The sequence below is a fragment of the Pyrgilauda ruficollis genome, unplaced genomic scaffold, assembly GCF_017590135.1.
Source record: "Pyrgilauda ruficollis isolate IOZ18807 unplaced genomic scaffold, ASM1759013v1 scaffold8, whole genome shotgun sequence".
Classification (NCBI taxonomy): domain Eukaryota; kingdom Metazoa; phylum Chordata; class Aves; order Passeriformes; family Passeridae; genus Pyrgilauda; species Pyrgilauda ruficollis.
Window position 1 is genome coordinate 1,572,780 of NW_024529932.1, and position 20,637 is coordinate 1,593,416.

General features: G+C 39.9%; 1 protein-coding gene across 1 annotated transcript in view; it reads right to left on the reverse strand.

Moving 5' to 3' along the window:
- The window catches only part of KL (klotho), a 48,607-nt gene continuing 27,970 nt past the window's right edge, over positions 1–20,637 (reverse strand). The window contains exons 2-5 of the mRNA XM_041487334.1: positions 15,787–16,297; positions 10,869–11,137; positions 7,299–8,415; positions 1–3,636 (exon numbers count right to left, since the gene is read on the reverse strand). Coding sequence (XP_041343268.1) covers positions 3,299–3,636; positions 7,299–8,415; positions 10,869–11,137; positions 15,787–16,297 — 2,235 coding nt within the window. The 3' untranslated portion in view covers positions 1–3,298. The remainder of the gene's footprint in view (positions 3,637–7,298; positions 8,416–10,868; positions 11,138–15,786; positions 16,298–20,637) is intronic.

Sequence of the window (20,637 nt, forward strand, 5' to 3'; positions counted from 1 at the left end):
CTTTATTTCACTTCTGCAATTGTTATAAAAACAATGTAACATTCATCCTGTCATTTAGCAAAGACATCCCTCCCACAGTCACTCTGCACAATCTTTTCAAGAAATAAACCAGAAGCTTTGCACACATGTCATAAAAATATTTTGAACAGATATAATGTTTAATCTGGAGCATTGAGTAAACTGGCAACAACATTTCATTCTATAAACACAGTCAAAAATCAAGAAAGCAGTCTACCTAAAAAACTGCAAGTTGAACATGCCGAGCCTTGTTGCTCTTGAGAAAAGAAACCACCCGCCACCACCAAGCTGTCTCTGCAGCCTGAGCAGAGAGCCCCCTCTGCTCCAAGTCCTTGCTGCTGCCTGCATTTCTGCTTAGGATGCACAGATGGGGCTGGGAGTGCCAGATCACTGCTCTCAGCTCTCATGTGGGCATGGAAGGCAGCAAGTGCCCCACAGCAGGACCAAAGGAGGTGATTGCCACAGGTACCTAATCTTTGCCTATTCAAGAGCTTCTTTGTTATTACTGAAGAGTGATTTTTTTCAAGACGATTGACAGGAAACTTGCACTGTCCCTGATTACATAAAATAAAGCAGATTCCAGAGGCAAAACCGTACCATTATCTCCATCAGAACAGCCCATCGTTGTGCAATTCACTGGCCCAGGCAGCTCCACAGGCAGGACACTTGGGAGAAGTGTCACTTTGGCAACAACCATGCCCTGCTCAAGCCAGCTGTGCTCTGCAGTGATATTTAAAACCTCTTCTGAAGGCAGCTATGCCAAAGGCTGTGTTAGCTCCATGGGTCATGGCTCCATGAGTGGATACGATCACACAGCAACAAATCCCACTTTACCTACAAATTAGCTATCCAGCTGGTGCCATCTGCCTGTCAGTGGTTACATATCACCCAGCCTCTCTGGGAAGAGCCTGCCGTGTCTCCTCCGTGCTGGGACTGCTGTTTCACACATTGTGCCGCGCCTGGGCCATTCCACAGCTCCCAGCAGCAGCTGGATGAACGGGAACTGCTTGTGAAGCATCAGGTCGGGCCAGTTCCATCAGCACCGTGCCCATGGCACCTGTGCTCTACCGGATTTCCCCCCTGAGCCCCCTCAAACCCAGGGGTGCAGGCACAACCCAGGTACACCTGGCTCCCCAGAAACATCAGGCCCTGAAATTTGACCAACAGCAAAATACCACACACACACACAGAGGCATACACAACCCACAAGCTGGGCATGACCTGAGTGCAGCTTGTGCTAAATGAATGTCACTTTTTGTTACGTGCTGCAAAGGCATCTGGCAGCTGGCATAACGCATTGCACGGTGATTCACTGCTGTGCCAGGGAAAAGCCATTCCACATTTCATACACTCAGGGAGAGCTATTTCTTCATAATCCTCAGTGCACCAGGCACCAATGCATAAATATATAGCAGTTTGAAATGTTTCTTCTACAGCAAGTCCTATTAGTCTATAAATAATTTTTATACGTATTTTTAATACTTCATCACTTACCCTGAAATGTGCACCTTAATCTCAATATCAAAATATACATAATTGCAAAGAGAGACCTATTAAAGACTAGAACTGGAAGAAAAAGATATTAATCATTATGAGAAGATACTATTTTTTCTATACATCATTTAAGAAAAATAGAATCTTAAATTACAAATTAAAATCATATTTCATATGTAAGTTTTAATATACAGTATAGAATCATAGAGTGTTCAGGCAGAAAAGAGCTCTGGAAGGTTATTTAGTCATCTTCTAGTAATCTAGTAAATAAACATGACATTTAATACAACATAATCAGCTTTAGTAGATAAATAATTCTTGATTAACACAGAGCACATTTCTTTTAAAATGTTCTTTCCAGTGAGTGACATTGTTCACATAACAATAAAAATACAATTACAGCTGAAGGCAATGCAGGCCTAGAGTTAGAGAGCAGACAAAAATGACCGTACTGCTTTACATTGAGGGCACTCCGAATGCAGCAATTCACAAGGCAGACAAAATGACATAGGTTTCTTTCCCATTCTCTCTCTATTTCTACTAATAAACAATGGTGCTAACTTTCTGCTATTTTATCTTGTTGAGAGACTAACAAGAGGCCCTCAGATATCCAATAATACTTTGGGATAAAATGCTGCCAGGTCAAGTTGCTCAAAGGAGAACCTCCAGCCAACCAGTGAGAGGTTTGGCCCAACAGCTCCACCATCTCAGACCCTAGCAGCAATAAAGTGCTGCACTATTACACCAGTATGCTGGCTTTTAAAGTCTCTGCACTCAACACAAATAGCAGAGGTCATCCCTGCTAAGTTACCACAAGTTTCCAGCAGGCAGGCAGGTAGCCAGGCAGCAGCAGTGGCAGCTGAATTCAACTGGCTGTGAGAAGTGCAGAAACAGGGTGACCCAGGTGTGCCATGTCCCTGGGTTCAGGGCAAGAGGTACGGGGTCAGGCACACAGCTTTCTGCCAACTGAGACTGTGAAGACATCGCAGTTCCTGCTCTTTGCCTTTTTTTTTTTCCTGAGCAAAACAAAGGGAAGCCCTTTCATCCTTCCTGTCTCTTCCCAGTAGATGGCATGACCCCTGCAATCCCTGAATATATCTCTGCTTCTTACCCCCCTGAGAATGACTCAGTTCCTTTAACTGAAGTTCCCCAATGGCATCCTGAACTCAGATGTAGTCACAGTACCAGTTACTGATTTACCAAGAGCTCCCAGCAGTACAAACTCATTTCCCCCTGTTCTTCCTCCTGCATCTGCTTCAGGACAGGGGTTAATCTTTCCCCTGGCACTGCTTTTGCTGTTCTCCTCCATCTTTCTTCTCAGTCATGATCCCTGCTCCAGTTAGGTTCTAGCTCTGGTTAAGAAACATCAGTGTTAAACCCTAATTTGGAAAAGTAAATTCTTGTTTCACCACAGTCTTGGAGAATTTGACATTTAGGCTCTTACATCACACTATGTTTTCAAAACCTACTTTCACCTGTACAGTTCAGCAAGGGAAATCCAAGAGGGGGAAAGCATCTGCTTAACAAAAGGTCCCAGGGAATGTTGTGAGACAACTCCAACCACAGGAATCAAGGACTGGTTATAAACCAAAGATACTATAACAGAGAAAATTATTTCTGGAAGCCATATGCAAGCAATAGCTTCTCAATGTCAATATCCTGCAGTATCGAGCAGTGTAAATGCCTTCCTAATGCTGAAGCAATCACAGCATTGTGCATTTTTATTTCAGATTTCCCAAGGGATTGCAAGAAAAACAACACTGAGTGATGCATCAAAGGAGAAGCTCTATTTATACCGTCTTTCTACCCTCTTGGAGTAGTAAGTAATGAAGAATATAGTAACAATAAACGCAACAAATACGAAAGAGATAAAGGCTAATAATGATTTTCTTGTTCGGAAGAAGTGGCAATCGGGACATGAGGCAACCTCTTCTGGACACAGTAACTCAGGAGTTTCAGGACCAGGAAAACCATTATTGCCAATTATTTCTCTGTAATGTTTCAGAGAAGGCTTTGGTTCATATTGATTTGCAACGTAGCTGTACAGACCATACTTAGGAGCAGTCTTGTCATTAAAAGAATAGACAAAATATCCTTGAAGGTTGACGTCATCCAAGGTATAAGCTGCAAAAGAAGACAAAGTGTTGAAGAAATGAATCAATGTCACTTTGCATTCAAGAGCAGTACCATATGTCCATACGTAAAGGAGGGGCAAGGGAATGTCAAATCCACATCTGCACTTCTCTCCAAAATTAGGTAAGGTACATGTACATCTGTGAAGTGTTTCTCATAAGAAATAAGAATCTGTCAGCCACTGCCAGACAGCGTGATCTGTGAGTATCCTGCAATTTATTTCCTTACGCTTGGCAAACACAGCTGTGAGTGCCTGACGGTGTTTAACGATCAGCATAGATCTTACCATGAAAAGATGGCTCTCTTTGTCACCTATGAAAGAATACACGTTTGGGGTTTCCTGCCCCTAGTTTTCTGCAGCCTGTTTCTCTGATTGCTCCTTCTCCCTTGCAGGGCACATCCTGATGGGCACAGTCAAGAAACACAGGATGCCTCACTTCTCACTAGCAAAGGCACAGTGACACCAAGAAAAATCACCTCACGCTGAGGTTGTGTTCTGGGATATTACCGGTGCAAGGGGAAAGTTTATGCAAATCACAGCTCTCTCCTGTTATTAACCCAAGTTTCTGATCCAAGATGACCTATACTGAGAACGTGTCCACAATCCATATTGCTAACTCAGCTACTGGAAGAGGCCCAGCAGCTGCAGTGTTAACCTTGAGCCATCCATCCCACTTGACAAAAAAAATCAATCCAAGGTAGTAAACACAAACTGTAATAGCTTATCTCTCAAAATCACTGTTTTAGCAAATTAAAGCAGATGAACACAGGACGGAATTTTTATATGCTTCTGGAAACAATTCTTTCTGAAGCCACATGCAAGACTTTAGCACTTCTAACCTACTTTCATGTGTAAAATGAAATAATATTTACCTGGCCTTTTACAGAACTGCTGCCCAGGATAATTAGTTGTGTTTGCAGAACTGCAGATGGATTTAATGGTGTTACATAAATGGTTACTGCTGTTCTTTGTTTTCAAATGGCAAAGATGTACTTAAAGAGAGTACAAAGCACTTCAAAATACAGCCTCTGTCCAAAAGGTCCTGTACTGTATCCTGGAATCATTTATCTGCACAAACCTGCTGGCTCCCCTGGAACAATGCAGGTGAGCAATATTACACACACAAAAATTTCCACATGCAGTGCCTGAAATCAGCTGGAGGAAGAAGGCAGAATAGGGACTTTAAGGCCAGGGCATACACATACCAATCCCCCTCTACACTGTGACACTGAGGTAAGGATACAAGATTTCTAATTCATCTTAGTTACTGCACAAGGTCTTGCAAAAAGACTTAGAGAAACCTGAACCAGTCATGATGCCAAGGTTATGCAACAACAAGATGGATAAAAGTGCAATACTAGAGAAGGAGAAGAAAAAAATGGAAAAGCTGATGGATCAAACACAATGGCTGAGTGTATGGTGTCTAAAGGGGGAGATGAAGCTTTAGGAAAGGTATTACTGCTAGTTAGCAAAGACATATTTATCTATCACAAAGAAGGTGAAAAGGTAAGAAAATAGGTTAAACTGAAAAACACAGGAACTATTTACAGGCTGGAGAGAAGAGGGAGAAAGAAGTGACTGGGGGACAGTGGTACCAGAACAGTACAAAGGGCAAAGTTCTGTAAATAACAGAGGCGTGTAGGTGTTCTTGCTAATGGGAACTGGGAGAAAAGTCCATATCCACAGACACTTTGAAAACAGAAGTGCCAAGGAGACAAGCAATACAGAAAAAAAAAAAAAAAACCACTTTGAAACTACAAGCCCAAATACAGCCAAAACATTTTTTAAACTATAGAATTATAAAATATGCATCCAGTGCTACAAAATGTTGGAGAATGAACTCTTGAGCACTTAATATTGATGTTCAGTAATCAGCAAAAGAGGTGGAAATTACAGAGGAGGAAGTTAAAGCCAATAGTTAATAAAGTGGACAGGAACTGTCAGCCATCCTTCACTACCTATCAAAAGAGTGGAACAGATTAAATAAAGCTTGATAAATATAAAATTTAGGAGATAATACATGATTAATGCAAATCAACTTGGCTTTATGAAAAATAAATCTTATCAAAATAACTTGACGTTTTTGTTTTCTGAGACCAGCAGATCAATAAAAGTAATGATGTTTGATGTTAAATACTTAGAGTTTCACAAGGCAAATTACTTGATATTATATGGCATTTGGAACAAGAAAATAGAATGTTATGAGGTCAAGGGAAGCCCAAAATAAATTTCAACTAGTCTCAAGTAGAATTAAGAAGTAATAGAACTAGAAGTAAGTCTAGAAATGTAATTGAAGGTAAGTAAGTGTCACAGTGTGTATATTTCTACCATGGTCATGGAGCTCGGCTTTTAGCACTAAGTTGTTTAATGGTCTTAAATATATCAGCAACCTGAAATAAATGTAAAACTTTTTTCTCACAGTGTGCAAGTCACAAAGATTAGAGACATAACTTAGCTCGTGTAGCAAGGTTTGCACAAACAAGCAGCAGGCATTTGAACACGACCAAATGTGAAAGGCAAGCAGACCTAGTTTAGAAGAGGCAGTCCCACTTCAAACAGGGGGAAGGAATCTGTAACTGAGTTTAAAATGCCAGTAAATCACCACAGAACCTGTGTAACCAACCTGCTACTATGGCCAAGAAGGCCAACAGCCTGCTTGCATGTAGAAATGAGAAGGGTAAGAGGTTATGTTATACCTGCCTAAGTGTGGCTGTGACAGGAACAGTGTGTCCAGGTGTGGGTTTACACCTCTCATGAGGAATATCAGCATATAGGGGAAAACTTAATAGCTTAGAGCTTTGAAATGATGCTTTATAGCAAGGGACACAAAGAGCTTTGTTTGTATTATCTATCAAAGAGATAAATGAGAGATAGCTTGTCTTGTGTCTGCAAATACCTATATAGGTAAAATACATGTGGAAATGCACAACAAAATTGCTTAAATCTGAAGCTAGAGCAATTAGTAGTAGAAATGAGATTCATATATATATCTATACACACACTGTGAGGTGCCAAAGATTCTTCATCAGTAAAAATTATCTCATTTGGGTCTTGTGCTTTTCGGAAAAAACAGTATGTGCTGTATGAGAGGATGACTCAAAATGCTTTTTGCCTTATAATTCATGAATCTTTGATACAGAGAAAAGGACTGACTGGTATGTGTTCTGAATAGCAGGAAACAGTCCAGGAAATGGCATAATGAGGTAGACAGCTGAATTATTATGAAGATCACTGTTGGATAAGATCACTGTTGGATAAGATACAGAGACAACAGAGGAACAGAACTCATACCCAGCCCTGAGGCACATCAGTGGAGAGAAGCAACAAAGCAAAACAACAGTAGAAGTGCAATAAGATGAAAATCTGACTAAATACATGTGGAGCTACTCACGCAACTTCTATTTAAATTTAGTGAATCCATAAAAATCTTCTTCTGCTATCTTATGCAGAATATAAGCAAGGTCAGGCCTCCTGACGTTCAGTAATACCAATCAATCATAAATCAAGGGAAAAATTACCTGTTACACTGTAGTAGCATCTCATTTATGGAGTATTCTACAGAGAACATGTATTATAAAGCTAAGCATACTTTATCACACACTGTATACTAATAGTGGGATTTGGTACATATAAACCATCTGTGGTTCCTTACCTTTTAAAGCTTCATTGATGTAATTCTGTATGTAATACACTCTGAGCTTATCATGCACCATATTCTGGTCATCATCAATCCCATTAGCCATAACATAAATTGGGACATTGCCATACTTTGATTTCACCCACTTGAGCAATTTACGCAGTCCCCAGGGCACTACTGCAGCTCTGCTGGGAGAGTGAAGCCACGTGATGTCACTGATCATTTGAACTTCAAGGTAGTGGTCATATTTTACTGCATCTTCTTTCTCTGAGCCCACAAGGGTAGTAGTGTAGTGACTCAAGGCAAAAAAATCAAATGAGCCCTGTATTAACTTCTTTTCATCTTCTGAGAAGTAAGGCAAGTGGAAATTATACAGGTCAATACTGTTTATTCGGTGAAGCCATGCTCTCATCACCTCCGGGTAGTCTCCATTCCCAAAGATGGGCTCTGCAAGCCAGCCAATGTCAAACTCTAAAATTCTGTCAGCAACTTCTTGGTCATTCCTGGAAAAGGGACAAGCTGGTTCTACCCAGTCAGCTTGCAAAGCTATAGATATTTTGCCCTTCTGAGATCTCCTGAATTCTTTGTCATAAAGATGCCAGACTTTTGCATGGGCTTTCAATAGGTTGTGCCCTGCTGTGTATGTCAGGTTTTTCACAGACGGTTCATTCATGGTTATCCAAAATTTGACATGGTCCCCAAGACTTGTAAAGCAGAATCTGGCATACTCAACAAAAGCCTGAACAGTTTCTGTGTTTTCCCAAGCTCCATATTTGGCAAGAGAAACTGGAAGCTCTTGATTCTCAATCATAGGTTGCCATAAAGCAACAACAGGAGTTATGTTAACCCTGAGAAGTTCACTAGCAAAACACTGATAGTAATGTACAAGTGTGTGGTTGATTAGAGAAAGGTTACCTAAAGGAAGGATTAAGGACCATTTCAGTGAAAAATGGAAGTGTGTGACATGCATTTCTTGCAGAAGGGAGACCTGGAGCCTGATAGCAGCAAAGTCAACACAGTGACGCTGGCGCTTCGAGGCATAAACTCCATCCACTTTAATGAGCTTCTTTGTCTGGTGAACATCCCACACATAAACACTGGAGTCAAGGAACTGGGCAGGTGTCGTGTCTACCTAGCAGGAACAGGAAACACACCAGATTCAAGCTGTTTGTTCCAGGTAGGTGGGAATTTCATAACCATCAGACACAGCCTAGTGAAAGAATATCCTGAATCAAAACATTGCATTCGGCATCTCTGATACTGGCATCTTGGGCTCATTGAATGAATGACTTTTCTGTTAACAAGTGATGTCAGAAAAGTACCAAATCTACATATTCTTTTCACCCTACTTTCCAAACAAGCTTATGCTAATGGTCATCATGTTTATGTCTTCTCTAAGATGTTCCAGTTTTCAAAAGAAACAAGGGATTGCTCGGGGATAAGGCACAAAGTCTGCAACAGATATCCAGAGAAGAAGATATTCAGTGAAGACTACAGTAATTTTTAAAATGTTTTTCTTCGAAAATTAAGGAGGGTATACAGAGAGACTGTCTGCTGTGAATTACCCAGTACAGTCAATTTAAAGACCTCTCCCTAAACACATGAGAAGAAATAATGAATACAACATTATTTCTGTGTTCTCTTCTTTCCCTGACTATGATGAAAAATGAGTAATGATCTGCACTTGATTTTTAGCAAAAATTCAGCGGACAAGCAAATTTTTTCCTTCTTGCTGAAGACATCCTTTTTTATTTAATTCATACTGAAGTAATTTCCAAGTTATTTCACCAGGCTGTTGATGTCTGAATTTTTTTGGGCCTCTAAGTAAACCCACTGTATGTTACTCCAACAGAAAATGCATTTCCCAGAAGGCTTTAGGGTTTCAGATGTCACAACTGCCTGTATAATACACAGTAACACAGGACAAGATGAGCTTCTCAGGGTCACTCAGAATTATACCTTCACTTTGTAATGAAAATCACCAACACAGTAAGGACTAGAAAATGAAAAACTGAACTACTTATAATAATGCACAGTACGAAATTTCCTCGTTTATACTCTGTGCAATTCTTTCTAGATCCAAACCACAGGATGGTGGTACCACGGTCTTTATTTGTCCTTTTCTCTTTCTTTTTAATCTCTGGTGTGTGGCTTCCCCGTGAGCTCAGATTCCTTGTCTTGCCCTCTGTTTGAAAAGCAGGTGTCAGCCTACAACCAGTGTTCAACTTGTAGCTGAGGCTCTGCAGACTGTATAAAAGAAGCTGCTGAAAATCAGTTTCTACTTTCTCTGGAGAGGTCAGTACTGTGCTTGTAGAAGAAAGTAATAAAAAACAGCATGTCTGAGGGAAATTGCTTTTCTGGAGAATTGTCCCTTGTAGATTACTAAAGCATGCATTGCCACTAATACTGTGGGAATGCTGTCAAAATAGTTTTTCCACCGTGATGCATCTATAAATCAAACAACCTCAGCCATACAGTACAAAATGTTTGAATGGCCTTTTGAAACTAAAATATTCAGCTTTGAAGGTTTTGGGGATGGGAGGGATTTTTAAGTTGTTGCAGGTTACTGACTCCACAACTTTACAGTTGTTACTGACTCCAAAAAGCAGCAATCCCATTTCCAGTTCTTAATCTATCTGAGAGCTAGGAGGATGACTTGAATTTTCTTGGAAATCGGTGCATGAGGTAAGAAGGCTGCAGTATTTCTCAAGAGAAAGCCAAATCTTACATTTGGAGTGAGAAAAAACAAAAAGCTCCTCATATTCAAGCCTTAAGAAAGGTTCTGCCTTTGTGGAAAATATAAATTAAAAATTCTGGTTTTGGATGAAGCCTTGGCTTTGAATTTACACCTCTTTACTGTGGTTAGAGAAGCTCTGTAACCCAAAATAGCATCTGAAAATTATAGAGCCCAACAGTTAAAGCAATCATAACTACAGTAGAATTTTTACTCATGTTATAAAGTATTATAATTTGAAAAATTCTCCCAAAGTATCAAATCAGTTGAAATAAAGACTGAGGGCCATGAACTAGCTAGGTTCTATGCAGGGGCACTGCAGGCCCTCATCAGACACAGTATAACATAAAATGAAATAGAAGGAATATAGAAATTTCATTTAAATCTACTATCATTCACTTCCTTTTCTATAAAATCTCTCTAAGAACAGTACCAGGATGTATATGCATAAGCTACAGAAACATGCCACTGGAGTTTTAGGAGTTGTCAGGAAGTTTTCTAAAACATACATTTTACAGTTTAGCAGATTTAATTGACTTCCCTTTGAAAAGAGCTGACTTCCCACAGCTGATCACATTTGCTCAGGAAAGACAAGCATCAGACTCCTTTCCATTTCCATACATTTTTCTATAATGTTATTTACAGTGTAAATAACATTACTCAGTCTGACTGGTTTGCCTTGGTCACACACTGCAAGTCTGGTGAAGAATGATAGACACACTGTTTGGCTCAAAAGCCTTGTACCCATCTCCTTTCAGCACTGTGGCAAAGACACTATTCAGCAAATATGTCACTGTGAACTTGTGCACTGATCTGGCTGGACAGCCTGTCGGCTTTATTATCAGACTCACCTGAATGTAGTTGTCAACAATTCCCCAAGCAAAGCCGCAGGGAAAAATACCTTCAATGGGCTGGTTTTCAGGCAAAGGTGGGAAGCCATTTTTTTCTATCAGCTTTTGATAGAACAAGACAGAAGATTTGGGCATCAACTTCTTGTCATGGCTTTGAAAATCAACATAAAACAGTCCACGTCGAATGCTGTACCCCCTATGCCACTCAAAGCCATCCAGGAGGGACCAGACTGTGTAGCCAAACACGTTAACTCCATCATACCGGATAGCTGAGGAAAGAACAAATCCAAACTTAGCACAGTGCTCATTTTTCCTCTGTAGATCACCCCCTATCAGCAATGCTTGCAGCATTAGTGTGTAAGAACAATGCAACAGTCAGATAAGTATCTCAGGACCTTCCTCAAAGCCTATTCAGGGAACATGTTTCACCTGCACTCAGGGAGCTGCCAGATTATGGTAGGAGGCAGCAGAGGTAGCTGGCTTGGCTTAAAAGCAGAGAGATTTAGACAGAGAAGCTGTGCAGCAGTGGTTTGAGCAGTGCTGCTCATCAGACGTGCCAAACCTCAGTGTCAGAGCACAGCCTGAGCCATCTGCAGCCCTGGAGCCGGTGACTGCCCTGCACTGCCCTCTGCTCTGTTCATGCTGCAGCTCACTCTGGGGTAGCTGTTACTGCAGCACCACCCTGTATGCAAATAAAAGCTGTACTCCTTTTCATCTCCTCCCCCTCCACTCCAAATACATATTGGAAAAAACCTGACAGCATGTTTGGTGTGCGCATGAATTTTTATTACCACAGATTCCAAGTAGAAGTGATAATACAGAAAGATTCTGTTTATTTGGAAATCCTGTCTCTTTACATCTTTTATGGCACAACATTTTCCAGCTCAAATATTTAAGGGTTTCTAAAAATATGTGCATGTTCTAGGTCAACTGTTTGACTTCTAAAATCACCACATGCTTTAAAGGTTAATGTCAGGATCTACTGGCATCTGTTAGTTTTACCAGCATTATTATAAGATTCCAAATGGTACTCACTTTTAGCTGTATTAAACACTGAGATTCAGCAAAATGTTCCTGGGCAAGGCTCAGCTCCAGGAAAGCACAAAAGAGTGTGCTAATTCTAATTACATAATTAGACACACCCTTATTCAGCAATGCATTTAAGCACATTCTTAAGCATTCTTTTGAACGGGTGTTTGATTCTGTAGCCAGCAAAGTTTATCTTTATTACTCACTTATTACTCACCATTTTCTGTCAGCCCAAACTGGATACTGACTGAAGATAATATTTACCAGCCTAGTAACACTGAAAGCATTATTTCAGGCAAGCAGACCAGCAAGATCCTAATTTCCTGAGGTACGTTTACTAACGTACCTCATTACAATCAGTTTTGAGGCACCACATGGATTCTTGATTGTAACCCTGTTTGAATCAATTAAAGGAACAATGCAGTTAAACAAGGAACAAATTTGGCCCAGCCTTTGTCAGAGGTCATGAGAAAATGTCTAAGGAAATGGAATATTTCTCCTCCTAAAGGCATCATTCTTTTATGTTTGGCAAATGTCACTATTTTTCTAACCTCTGCATGCACCCATGATGACATCTGCCATACAGCAGAGTAAAAGCCAGTACAGGTCCACTGTGTGAACCATTCTCAGTGAAAACTTCTTTGAACAGCATCTCACCCTTCTGTAAGTCATCACTTCACACAGCATTCCCACACTTCCTGAGCATCTTGTAAAAATTCTCCTCAAGTCCTTTTTAAAAAATGTATTAAGTGTCACCTAGGAAAGAAGCAACTTGAAAAATGTTTGGAAGTTCCAAGAAGTCTGGAAGTCTCAAACACCATATCCCACACAGATTGCATATTACCACAATGAAAACTAATGTATTGCTCTGTTTCTCTTCTTTTCTTTTTTTCTTTTCTTTCTTTTCTTTTTTTTTTTCTTTTCTTTTCTTTTTTCTTTTCTTTTCTCTTTTCTTTTTCTTCCTTTTGTGTATGTCTCTCTATTCTCCTTTACGTCTGTTGGTGACCAAATGAGGGTGACTGAAATCTAGACTGTCTTTGCTTCTGAAACTCAGTGGCCTTGTCCATACTACCACTGCAAGTGACCCCTGATTTGAGCAATCCCCCAGAGCATGCCTACAAGTGTAATACTGTACAGACCAAAACTCTGCCAGAGCTGGGTTAAAAATTAAACAGCAGTTCAGCTCATGTCCTGTTTGGCTCAATAGTATAGAAGTCATGAAAGGAAATGTGGCAGACCCATAAGTATCAAATACAGATCTTTAAAACCCTCTGCTCAGCTGCTCTCCAAGCCCAGTGCCTGAAGGGGAGGTGTGTGAAGCCCTCAGCTTATGCTTCCATCTGGAAGATGCCCAAGATCTATATTTTGCCTCTGGACATACTTGAGAATAGCTTGGTCCTACCTGCCATGGGTCTGGCTATTCCTTTTCTGCCTAAGACTCTGAATTCAGACCTGGTAACTCCCCAGACAATGACCTGACCTCCACCAGTCAACATGACCCAGAGGAGCCCTTCCAGGCAACATGCTCTGCTTTACAAGGCACAATCCATTTGTTTGTTGCACCAGAGACAGAGAAGGGAAGTGAATATGACCCCAGAGTAAGATCCCCACACATGGGAGAAGATATCTCCAACCAATTAATGGCTCTAATTAATATTTAACAACTTTATATTACAGCTCTATTTACTCTAATCAACCTAAATGGTGCCTGAAAAAAAAAAAATACTAAAAATAGCAAATATGGCTGTGAATCCCAAATAACTATCCTTTCCCAAAGGAAAATTAAAAAATTAATTTAAAAAATGTACAGAGGTTGTCTACAGCATGCAGTATCAGAATGGACACCTACATCAGCACCTCAAGGGAAATCAGGAGCACACTTTTTGAGCAAATCTCCCTCATCATGCTTCAGTTCACATCACACAGTGGACTCAGAATGCATGGCCAGGGTTCCTTTGGGGTAAAATTAATCCAGAAATGGGCTTCAGGAATACATGGAATGTGGACACCTGGCCCTCAACACCAATTCTTTTTCACTCTACAGGTTTGCTCCAACTGGGCTGCACTTACATCTTAAAGCAAATGCAGAAATAAGCAGTTCTGTCTGAACCAGTGCATACACACAACCAGGCACAGATACTGGCAAGATCTAGCAAGTAGCAAAACCCCAGTTATGCGGCCCCATGCCTAAATTAATCATCCTTGCTTCTCAGTGCTACAGTTCCTGTGTCATTTTACTGTCCCTTCACTGGAGTGAATTTCATGGTAAATACCTCAAAAATCTTCATATTACAGTGTTTGATTGCACTGGATAGGCATATATACATCTCTCTGAGAGAAAGCTTGTGCCTTTATGTTAGCTTTTTAATGCTGTCCAACAACTCTGCTCACAGCCAGCACAATGCCTTTTTTGGATATTTCTCAACTAAATTCTCCAAAGTATTGCATACAGAACTTTGGTATTTATATTGGATTTTGCAGATTCTAACAACAGAAGATTTGGGTGCAATACTTTCCATTTTAATGATACCAAAGTCCCTCCTGCAGACCCAGCGTGTCTCTGCTTTCCTTGCTGGTTTTGTTTTTTTTTTTCTATAAAAGGTTTCGGCAAGTGCCAGTGTCTTCTGACAAGTTTTTAATACTGTTGTTGCTGTTATTATTATTTACTGAGTGATACAATAAATGTAAAGACACTTTGTAAACTGAGATTGCTTCCAGCCAGCCGTGATTAAAAGACAGATCCATGTATGTATTTACAACAATTTAAAATCTAAGCAGAAATAGGGGTAACTGGACTACAACCCCTTCATGAAGATGAGCTCTTCATCTGACTTTACGCAAACTAGTGTACTTGCAACAGTTAGTTACTGTTTTGCTCAGGTATTTATTCACCTTTTAATTTACTTGCAATAATTAGGTTTCTGGAACAGCAGATGAAACCAATTTGACAGTCCTCTGCATCTTCATTACTGCTGAGAACAAAATGAAACCAATTTTTTCTCATTCACCATATGAAAATGGCAATGTAACACAATGTCTATTTCATCTGAACTAATAGATACAATAATACTCTTTAAACCAAGAACAGTAAACTGTAGACAAGTAAATCACTTGATTAATTGTAAATTTAAAAATTAAAAGACAATGAAAGTGGAAATGGGAGCCCCAACAGTAGTAGTTATTAGCAACTACAAGGATTGAAAAAATGTTTTTCCAGCAGGAAACAGGAAAACAGCAAATAAGTCTCATCTATGGTGGTATATTTTCCTTACTGTTTGGAAAAAATAATAGGTTAACAAATTAAATTATTTTGATTATATATCCTCAACCATTCAGTTCTCCTTTAACTGATGGAAATTCAAATTACTATGATTGATGCCCACAGCTGTACAAATGTAAAATTTGGGCAAGGGCAAGATGCAGAATGAAAAAGTTCCAATATTTAATTTTAAAATGTACTGTTTCAGCCTTATGGGTTTTTTCAGGGGAATTTCTATTGCATAGTATTTACCTTTCCATTTATATATTCTTATGTTTTGTACATATGCATTCAGATAAGGAAAGCAGCTATTAATATATGACACAGCAAATTCTCCTAAGGCCACTGAGAATGTAGTTTACATGTCTTGCACTTCCTCCTACCAAAGACAGTAGAAATTTTCCTACTGTCTTCAAGGACAGCAGCATCAAGCTCACCAAATGCTATGTGCAGATATGAGAGTTCTTCAAGGAAAGAATAAACCCAAGAAAGGGATTTGAACTCTCACTTCATACTTGCTAAGATGAATGCTAAAGACTGAAATCAGTTTTCAGCCTGGTGCCTTAACACACCTCTGTGGGCTACACTGCATTATGATTTTTTCAAGCATGTTTTAATACAAAGTCCTACCTTTTAAAGTTTCCATAATGAACTTTTTGAGATAGTAAATATATTTGGCATCATCTTTCTTGGTGGTACCAGAAACGAACCAGCTGTTCTCCACAATGAATATTTGGGGGTTGTTATATTCACTGTTTATCCAGTAAAGGAGCTGCCTCAGGCTTATTGATTCCAACTGCTGGAATTTCATGTGGGAGTCCAAAAGCTGGAAACTCAGGGTAGCTCCAAAAGAAAGAGCAAAAAAGTCTGCTGTTCCCTTGATATACTTCTTCTCAGCCTCACTGAATTCAGGCAACAGAGATGAGAGGTTGCTCCTCATGCTTTCTGGATAGTCACCATCAATAAATATGGGCTTAGCAAACCAGCCAAGCACAAAATCAAGGGATTTTTGGCATTCTCTTATGTTCTTCTCAGTCATACGCTGGGGTTTTATCCAGTGAGAGCTAAGGGCAATGGACACTTTTCCTCTTTGAGCTGGACGGAAATGGTCATTGTAGAGATGCCAGACCTTAGCATGGGCCTGTTGAAAAGAAAGGCTGTAATTAATGGACCCAAAAATCCATTTTAAGTAATACAATTATTCTCAGGTACTGGGGCTCAGTCTTATTAATTCATCAGTAGTTTACAATACCTAAATTACCTCTTAATACCATATTAATACCATGTATCAACCAGAAATTGCTAGTTGGTTGGGGAAAAGAGGATCCCAGTTTTCCATAAGATAGTATTACAGGAATTAAACACACTTCTGGCTTTATTAACTTATATTATTGACTTCAGACACACTGCCAGTATTTACAAAAATGAAAATGCATTTAACCAAACATGTTTCAAAAAAGGTTTTCATTACAGGAATATCACTTTATCTTCAGATTCATGAATGTATAAAAAAGAGCCTTAAAGTACTGCCCAAAACTCTGAAACAATACAAAACAAAGAAATACCTTTGAACTTAATACTCTTTGAATCAGAACACACAATACAGGAATATAGAACTACCTATATCAGGACTTTAGAAAGTCTGGTGGAAATAAAATTGCCACAGGTCCTGCAAAATTATTCCAATAATTCTATTTAATCTATTAAAATGTACTATTTATACCTAGCATCAGAATTTAAGCACTTGTCTTGGTACAATTTTATCTTTTACTGCAAGAATATTTTGTACCAAATTTCTTTCCTGAGATCTTAAAGAGTCAGTTATAACAGTCTTTTGATGTTCCTTTTAAAAACTAAACGTTAAGTTCCTGACGCCTTGCATTATCTTCAGGCGTTACCTTCAAGCTCTTTAACCACTCTCACTGCACTCCTCTGATTCTCTTCCAATTTGTCATCATGTGCTTTTCAACTGCAGAAATTGGACATTATATGCCAGTGGCAGTCTTGCCAGCAGTAAAACCAGAGACAATTTACCATACTATTTCTGCTCATGTGGCCACAGAATTACAGTGAGAGCATATGCACATCTAAACGACCATCACTCCAGAGCCCTTCACCATCTAAAACATATCTTTTCTTTGAACCTAGCTTATCAAAGAATGCTGACTGTTCTGTGAATCCATATTCAATCTTTTGTAATCTATACATTAGTAGAAATTATCTTTTTTTTTCTATGTCATTGTTAAAAAGGTAAAAATATAAGATTTGACAACACAAAGGTGGGAGAGTGGCCAATACAACAGAGTTCTGTGCAATCCTCCAGAAGGACCTCAAGAGGCTGGAGAGCTGCAGAGAAGAACTGCCTGAAGTTCCAGAAAAGCAAATACAGGGTCCTGCACCAAATAACTCTATGTCCCAGGATATGCTGGGGGAAATCTGCTGGAAATCTGGGGGTCCTGGTGGACAACAAGGTGCCCCTGAGCCAGCAGTGCTCTTGTGGCCAAGAAGGGCATTGGTGTCCTGGGGTGGATTAGGATAGAAGAGCAGCACCAGCATATCAGGGGAGGTGATCCTGCCCCTCTACTCTGCCCTGGTGAGGCACATCTGGAGTGCTATGTCCAGTTCTGGGCTCCTCAGGACAGACAGACATGGAGCTCCTGGAGCAGGTCCAGTGGAGAAGAACAGGGATGCCTGAGGGACTGGAGCATCTCTCTTACAAGGAAAGGCTGAGGGAGCTGGGCCTGTTCAGCCACGAGAAGAGAGGACTGAGATGGGACCTCATCAGTGTCTTTAAGTATCTAAAGAAGAGTGCCAAGAGAATGGATACAGGCTCTGCTCAGCTGTGCTGAGCTATAGGAAAAGAGGCAATAGGCAGAAACTGATGCACAGGAAGTTCCACCTGAATATAAAGAAGAACTTTTTTACTGTACAGATCACCAAACACTGGAATAAGCTGCCCAAAGGGGTTGTGGAGTTTCTCTCACTGGAGATACTCAAGAACTGTCTGGTTTCAATTCTGTGTAATGTGATCCATCATGACCTTGCTTGAGCAGGGAGGCTGGACCAGATGAACCACTGTGGTCCTTTCTTGCCTGACACATCCTGTGATTCTGTAATTCTGAGATCCACTCATTAGAATAAAAAGCTACCTAATAACTCTACTAACAGTTTACATTTGTATTTTAAGACTCATCATTCAATATTTGTTCAGATGTGCTGTGATGACACGAACCTCCACTCTGACCATACAGAGTCACCAATCAAACAAACATATATCAAAATGTCACATGCATTTTTAGCCTTCCCTGAAATATCAGTCATATTGAAAGCCTTAGAATTCCACTCCATGCAGTTGGCATGTTGGCAAATTTTATCGTTAATTTATTGATAGCTGCTGTTTAGAGTTTTATTTTCATATACTCTTACCATTTAAGCTTTGAAGTACAATCACTTCCAGTTGCCAGCATTGTTAGGAATATAATTTTTTACATCAACATTGTTAACTACCCAGGAAAACAGCAAATTCTACCATATTACTACTCTAGCAGAATTTTAATTATCATTGCTGAGAGAAAAACCACTGGCAGTAAAGGACAACTAAAGGCAAGATCAATAAGCAAGGTACAATTCAGCAGCCCCCATACAGAAACCTGCTTCCTTTGAGTCATTGTGGGGTATATAAAACAACTGCACAGATCTGACACAGGCCCTGCAGGAGACTAGACCCACACCCTTTCAGAGTGGGCACCAAAAGCCAAAGAGAACAATCTCAGAAGATGTGAATCACAGTCCACACCTATGTGCATGTGTCTGAATCAAGCTCTGAGTTGAAGACTTCCGTGTCGATGCTCTCATTTATAATACATCAATAGCTCCAATAAACATGATGTAGCCTGACCATCTGTCCCTATTAATACGCTTTTGATGCTCATGAGAAACTATAGTAATGACTTGAAAATCTCATGTCAAAAATGAGAGCTGACCTAAGGACAAACTTTATTTTACTTCACACTGAAGCTCTGTTACGCTCAAGAAAGAACAAAAGACATTACACATCAGGATCAACACCCAACACTTAAAATATGATTTTTTAAATGCCATTGGGAACAAATTTGTCACCACTTGCAACTCAAATTTCCACACCCAAATTTTCTCTTATAAAGGGGTCATATATTTTTCCTCTGTTGGACGTGACTCATCTCCAGTCTACCATCTCAAATGTTAAGATACCACCATGCACACTCTAAAATATGTAATTTCACCTATGTCATCTTCATTTGCAAGTATGCTGCCCAGAGACAGAACACCTTGAGGACTGTGGCTACCAGAACTCTCGTTTCCTATCAGTGGAGAGAGATCTTCCAGCATTTTAGTAGCTTTGGATCTACCATGAAGAAAGGAGAAAGAGAATTCTACAGATTATTCCTCTACAAGCATAATGAAGTGCTGTTTACTCTCTCACTGCTTACTCTCTCACTGCAATGAAAAAAGATGAAGTGTAGCAATGTGGGATCATCTCACTCAACTTTACTTTCTAAGTCCCCTGGTCTGCCTCTACAGAAAATGATAAGACTATTGTCTAAGATATGAAGTCTGAGTCACTCTTTGCGAGTCCATCTCTCTCCACTGATGACAGAAAAAACCTGTTACTCAGTTTAGACACGACATATTCTACAGGCAGATGAAAGGTGGCAAGAAGAAGTTCACTTAAATGTCTGCCCTCTGGAGTGTGCATGAAGTGGAATTATATTATTTCCATTTTAAAAATGCTAAACTTAGAAAACAGTGCAATATAGTCCCCTGTGGATGTAGATTAATGAAGCATTCAAAAACAGCATAGAAATAAAGCTGGAAGAAGCCAGTGACAAAGCAGAGAGCTTATATGGAAATTTGGAACAGAATTCATTTGACTAAAATTAGGTGGTTAATATAGTTTTAGAGACTTCAGAGCAAACTGGACTTCCAGCCCAAATTCCAGCCAGTTTCAGAAAGCTGTGAGTCTCTCAATAAACCCTAAATCGCATCCCTTAGTTCCACAGAGACACCTGAGGTACTACAGAACACAATAAAATGATAATTTGCACCCATAGCTATCTTCAGGCAAATGAATCCTATTTCTAGGGTAGGATTCCTTTTGAGCTGAAGACACCTTATATTTCACTGTTCACATGTGAGCCCAAGCTCCCACTACAGCCAGTGGAAATCTCTGGCTCCACCAGCTGCCTTAACACAGGCAACCACTCCAGAATAGTAAAGACTCAGGTCACACCTGCTATTTCCATGCAGGAGACCTGAATAGCCTGGGAAGAGTCAAACACATTTCCAAGGCAGAAAAAAAACCCCTGCAATGTCATAGCTTGGGCTATGTCCTACCAAAGTCCTGCAGTGATAGCAGAAGTAATTCAACACAGACACACAAGCTTCATAATCTGACAAAGCCCTACTGTGTCAGAGATTGTCCACTCTATGGCAGGACAGACC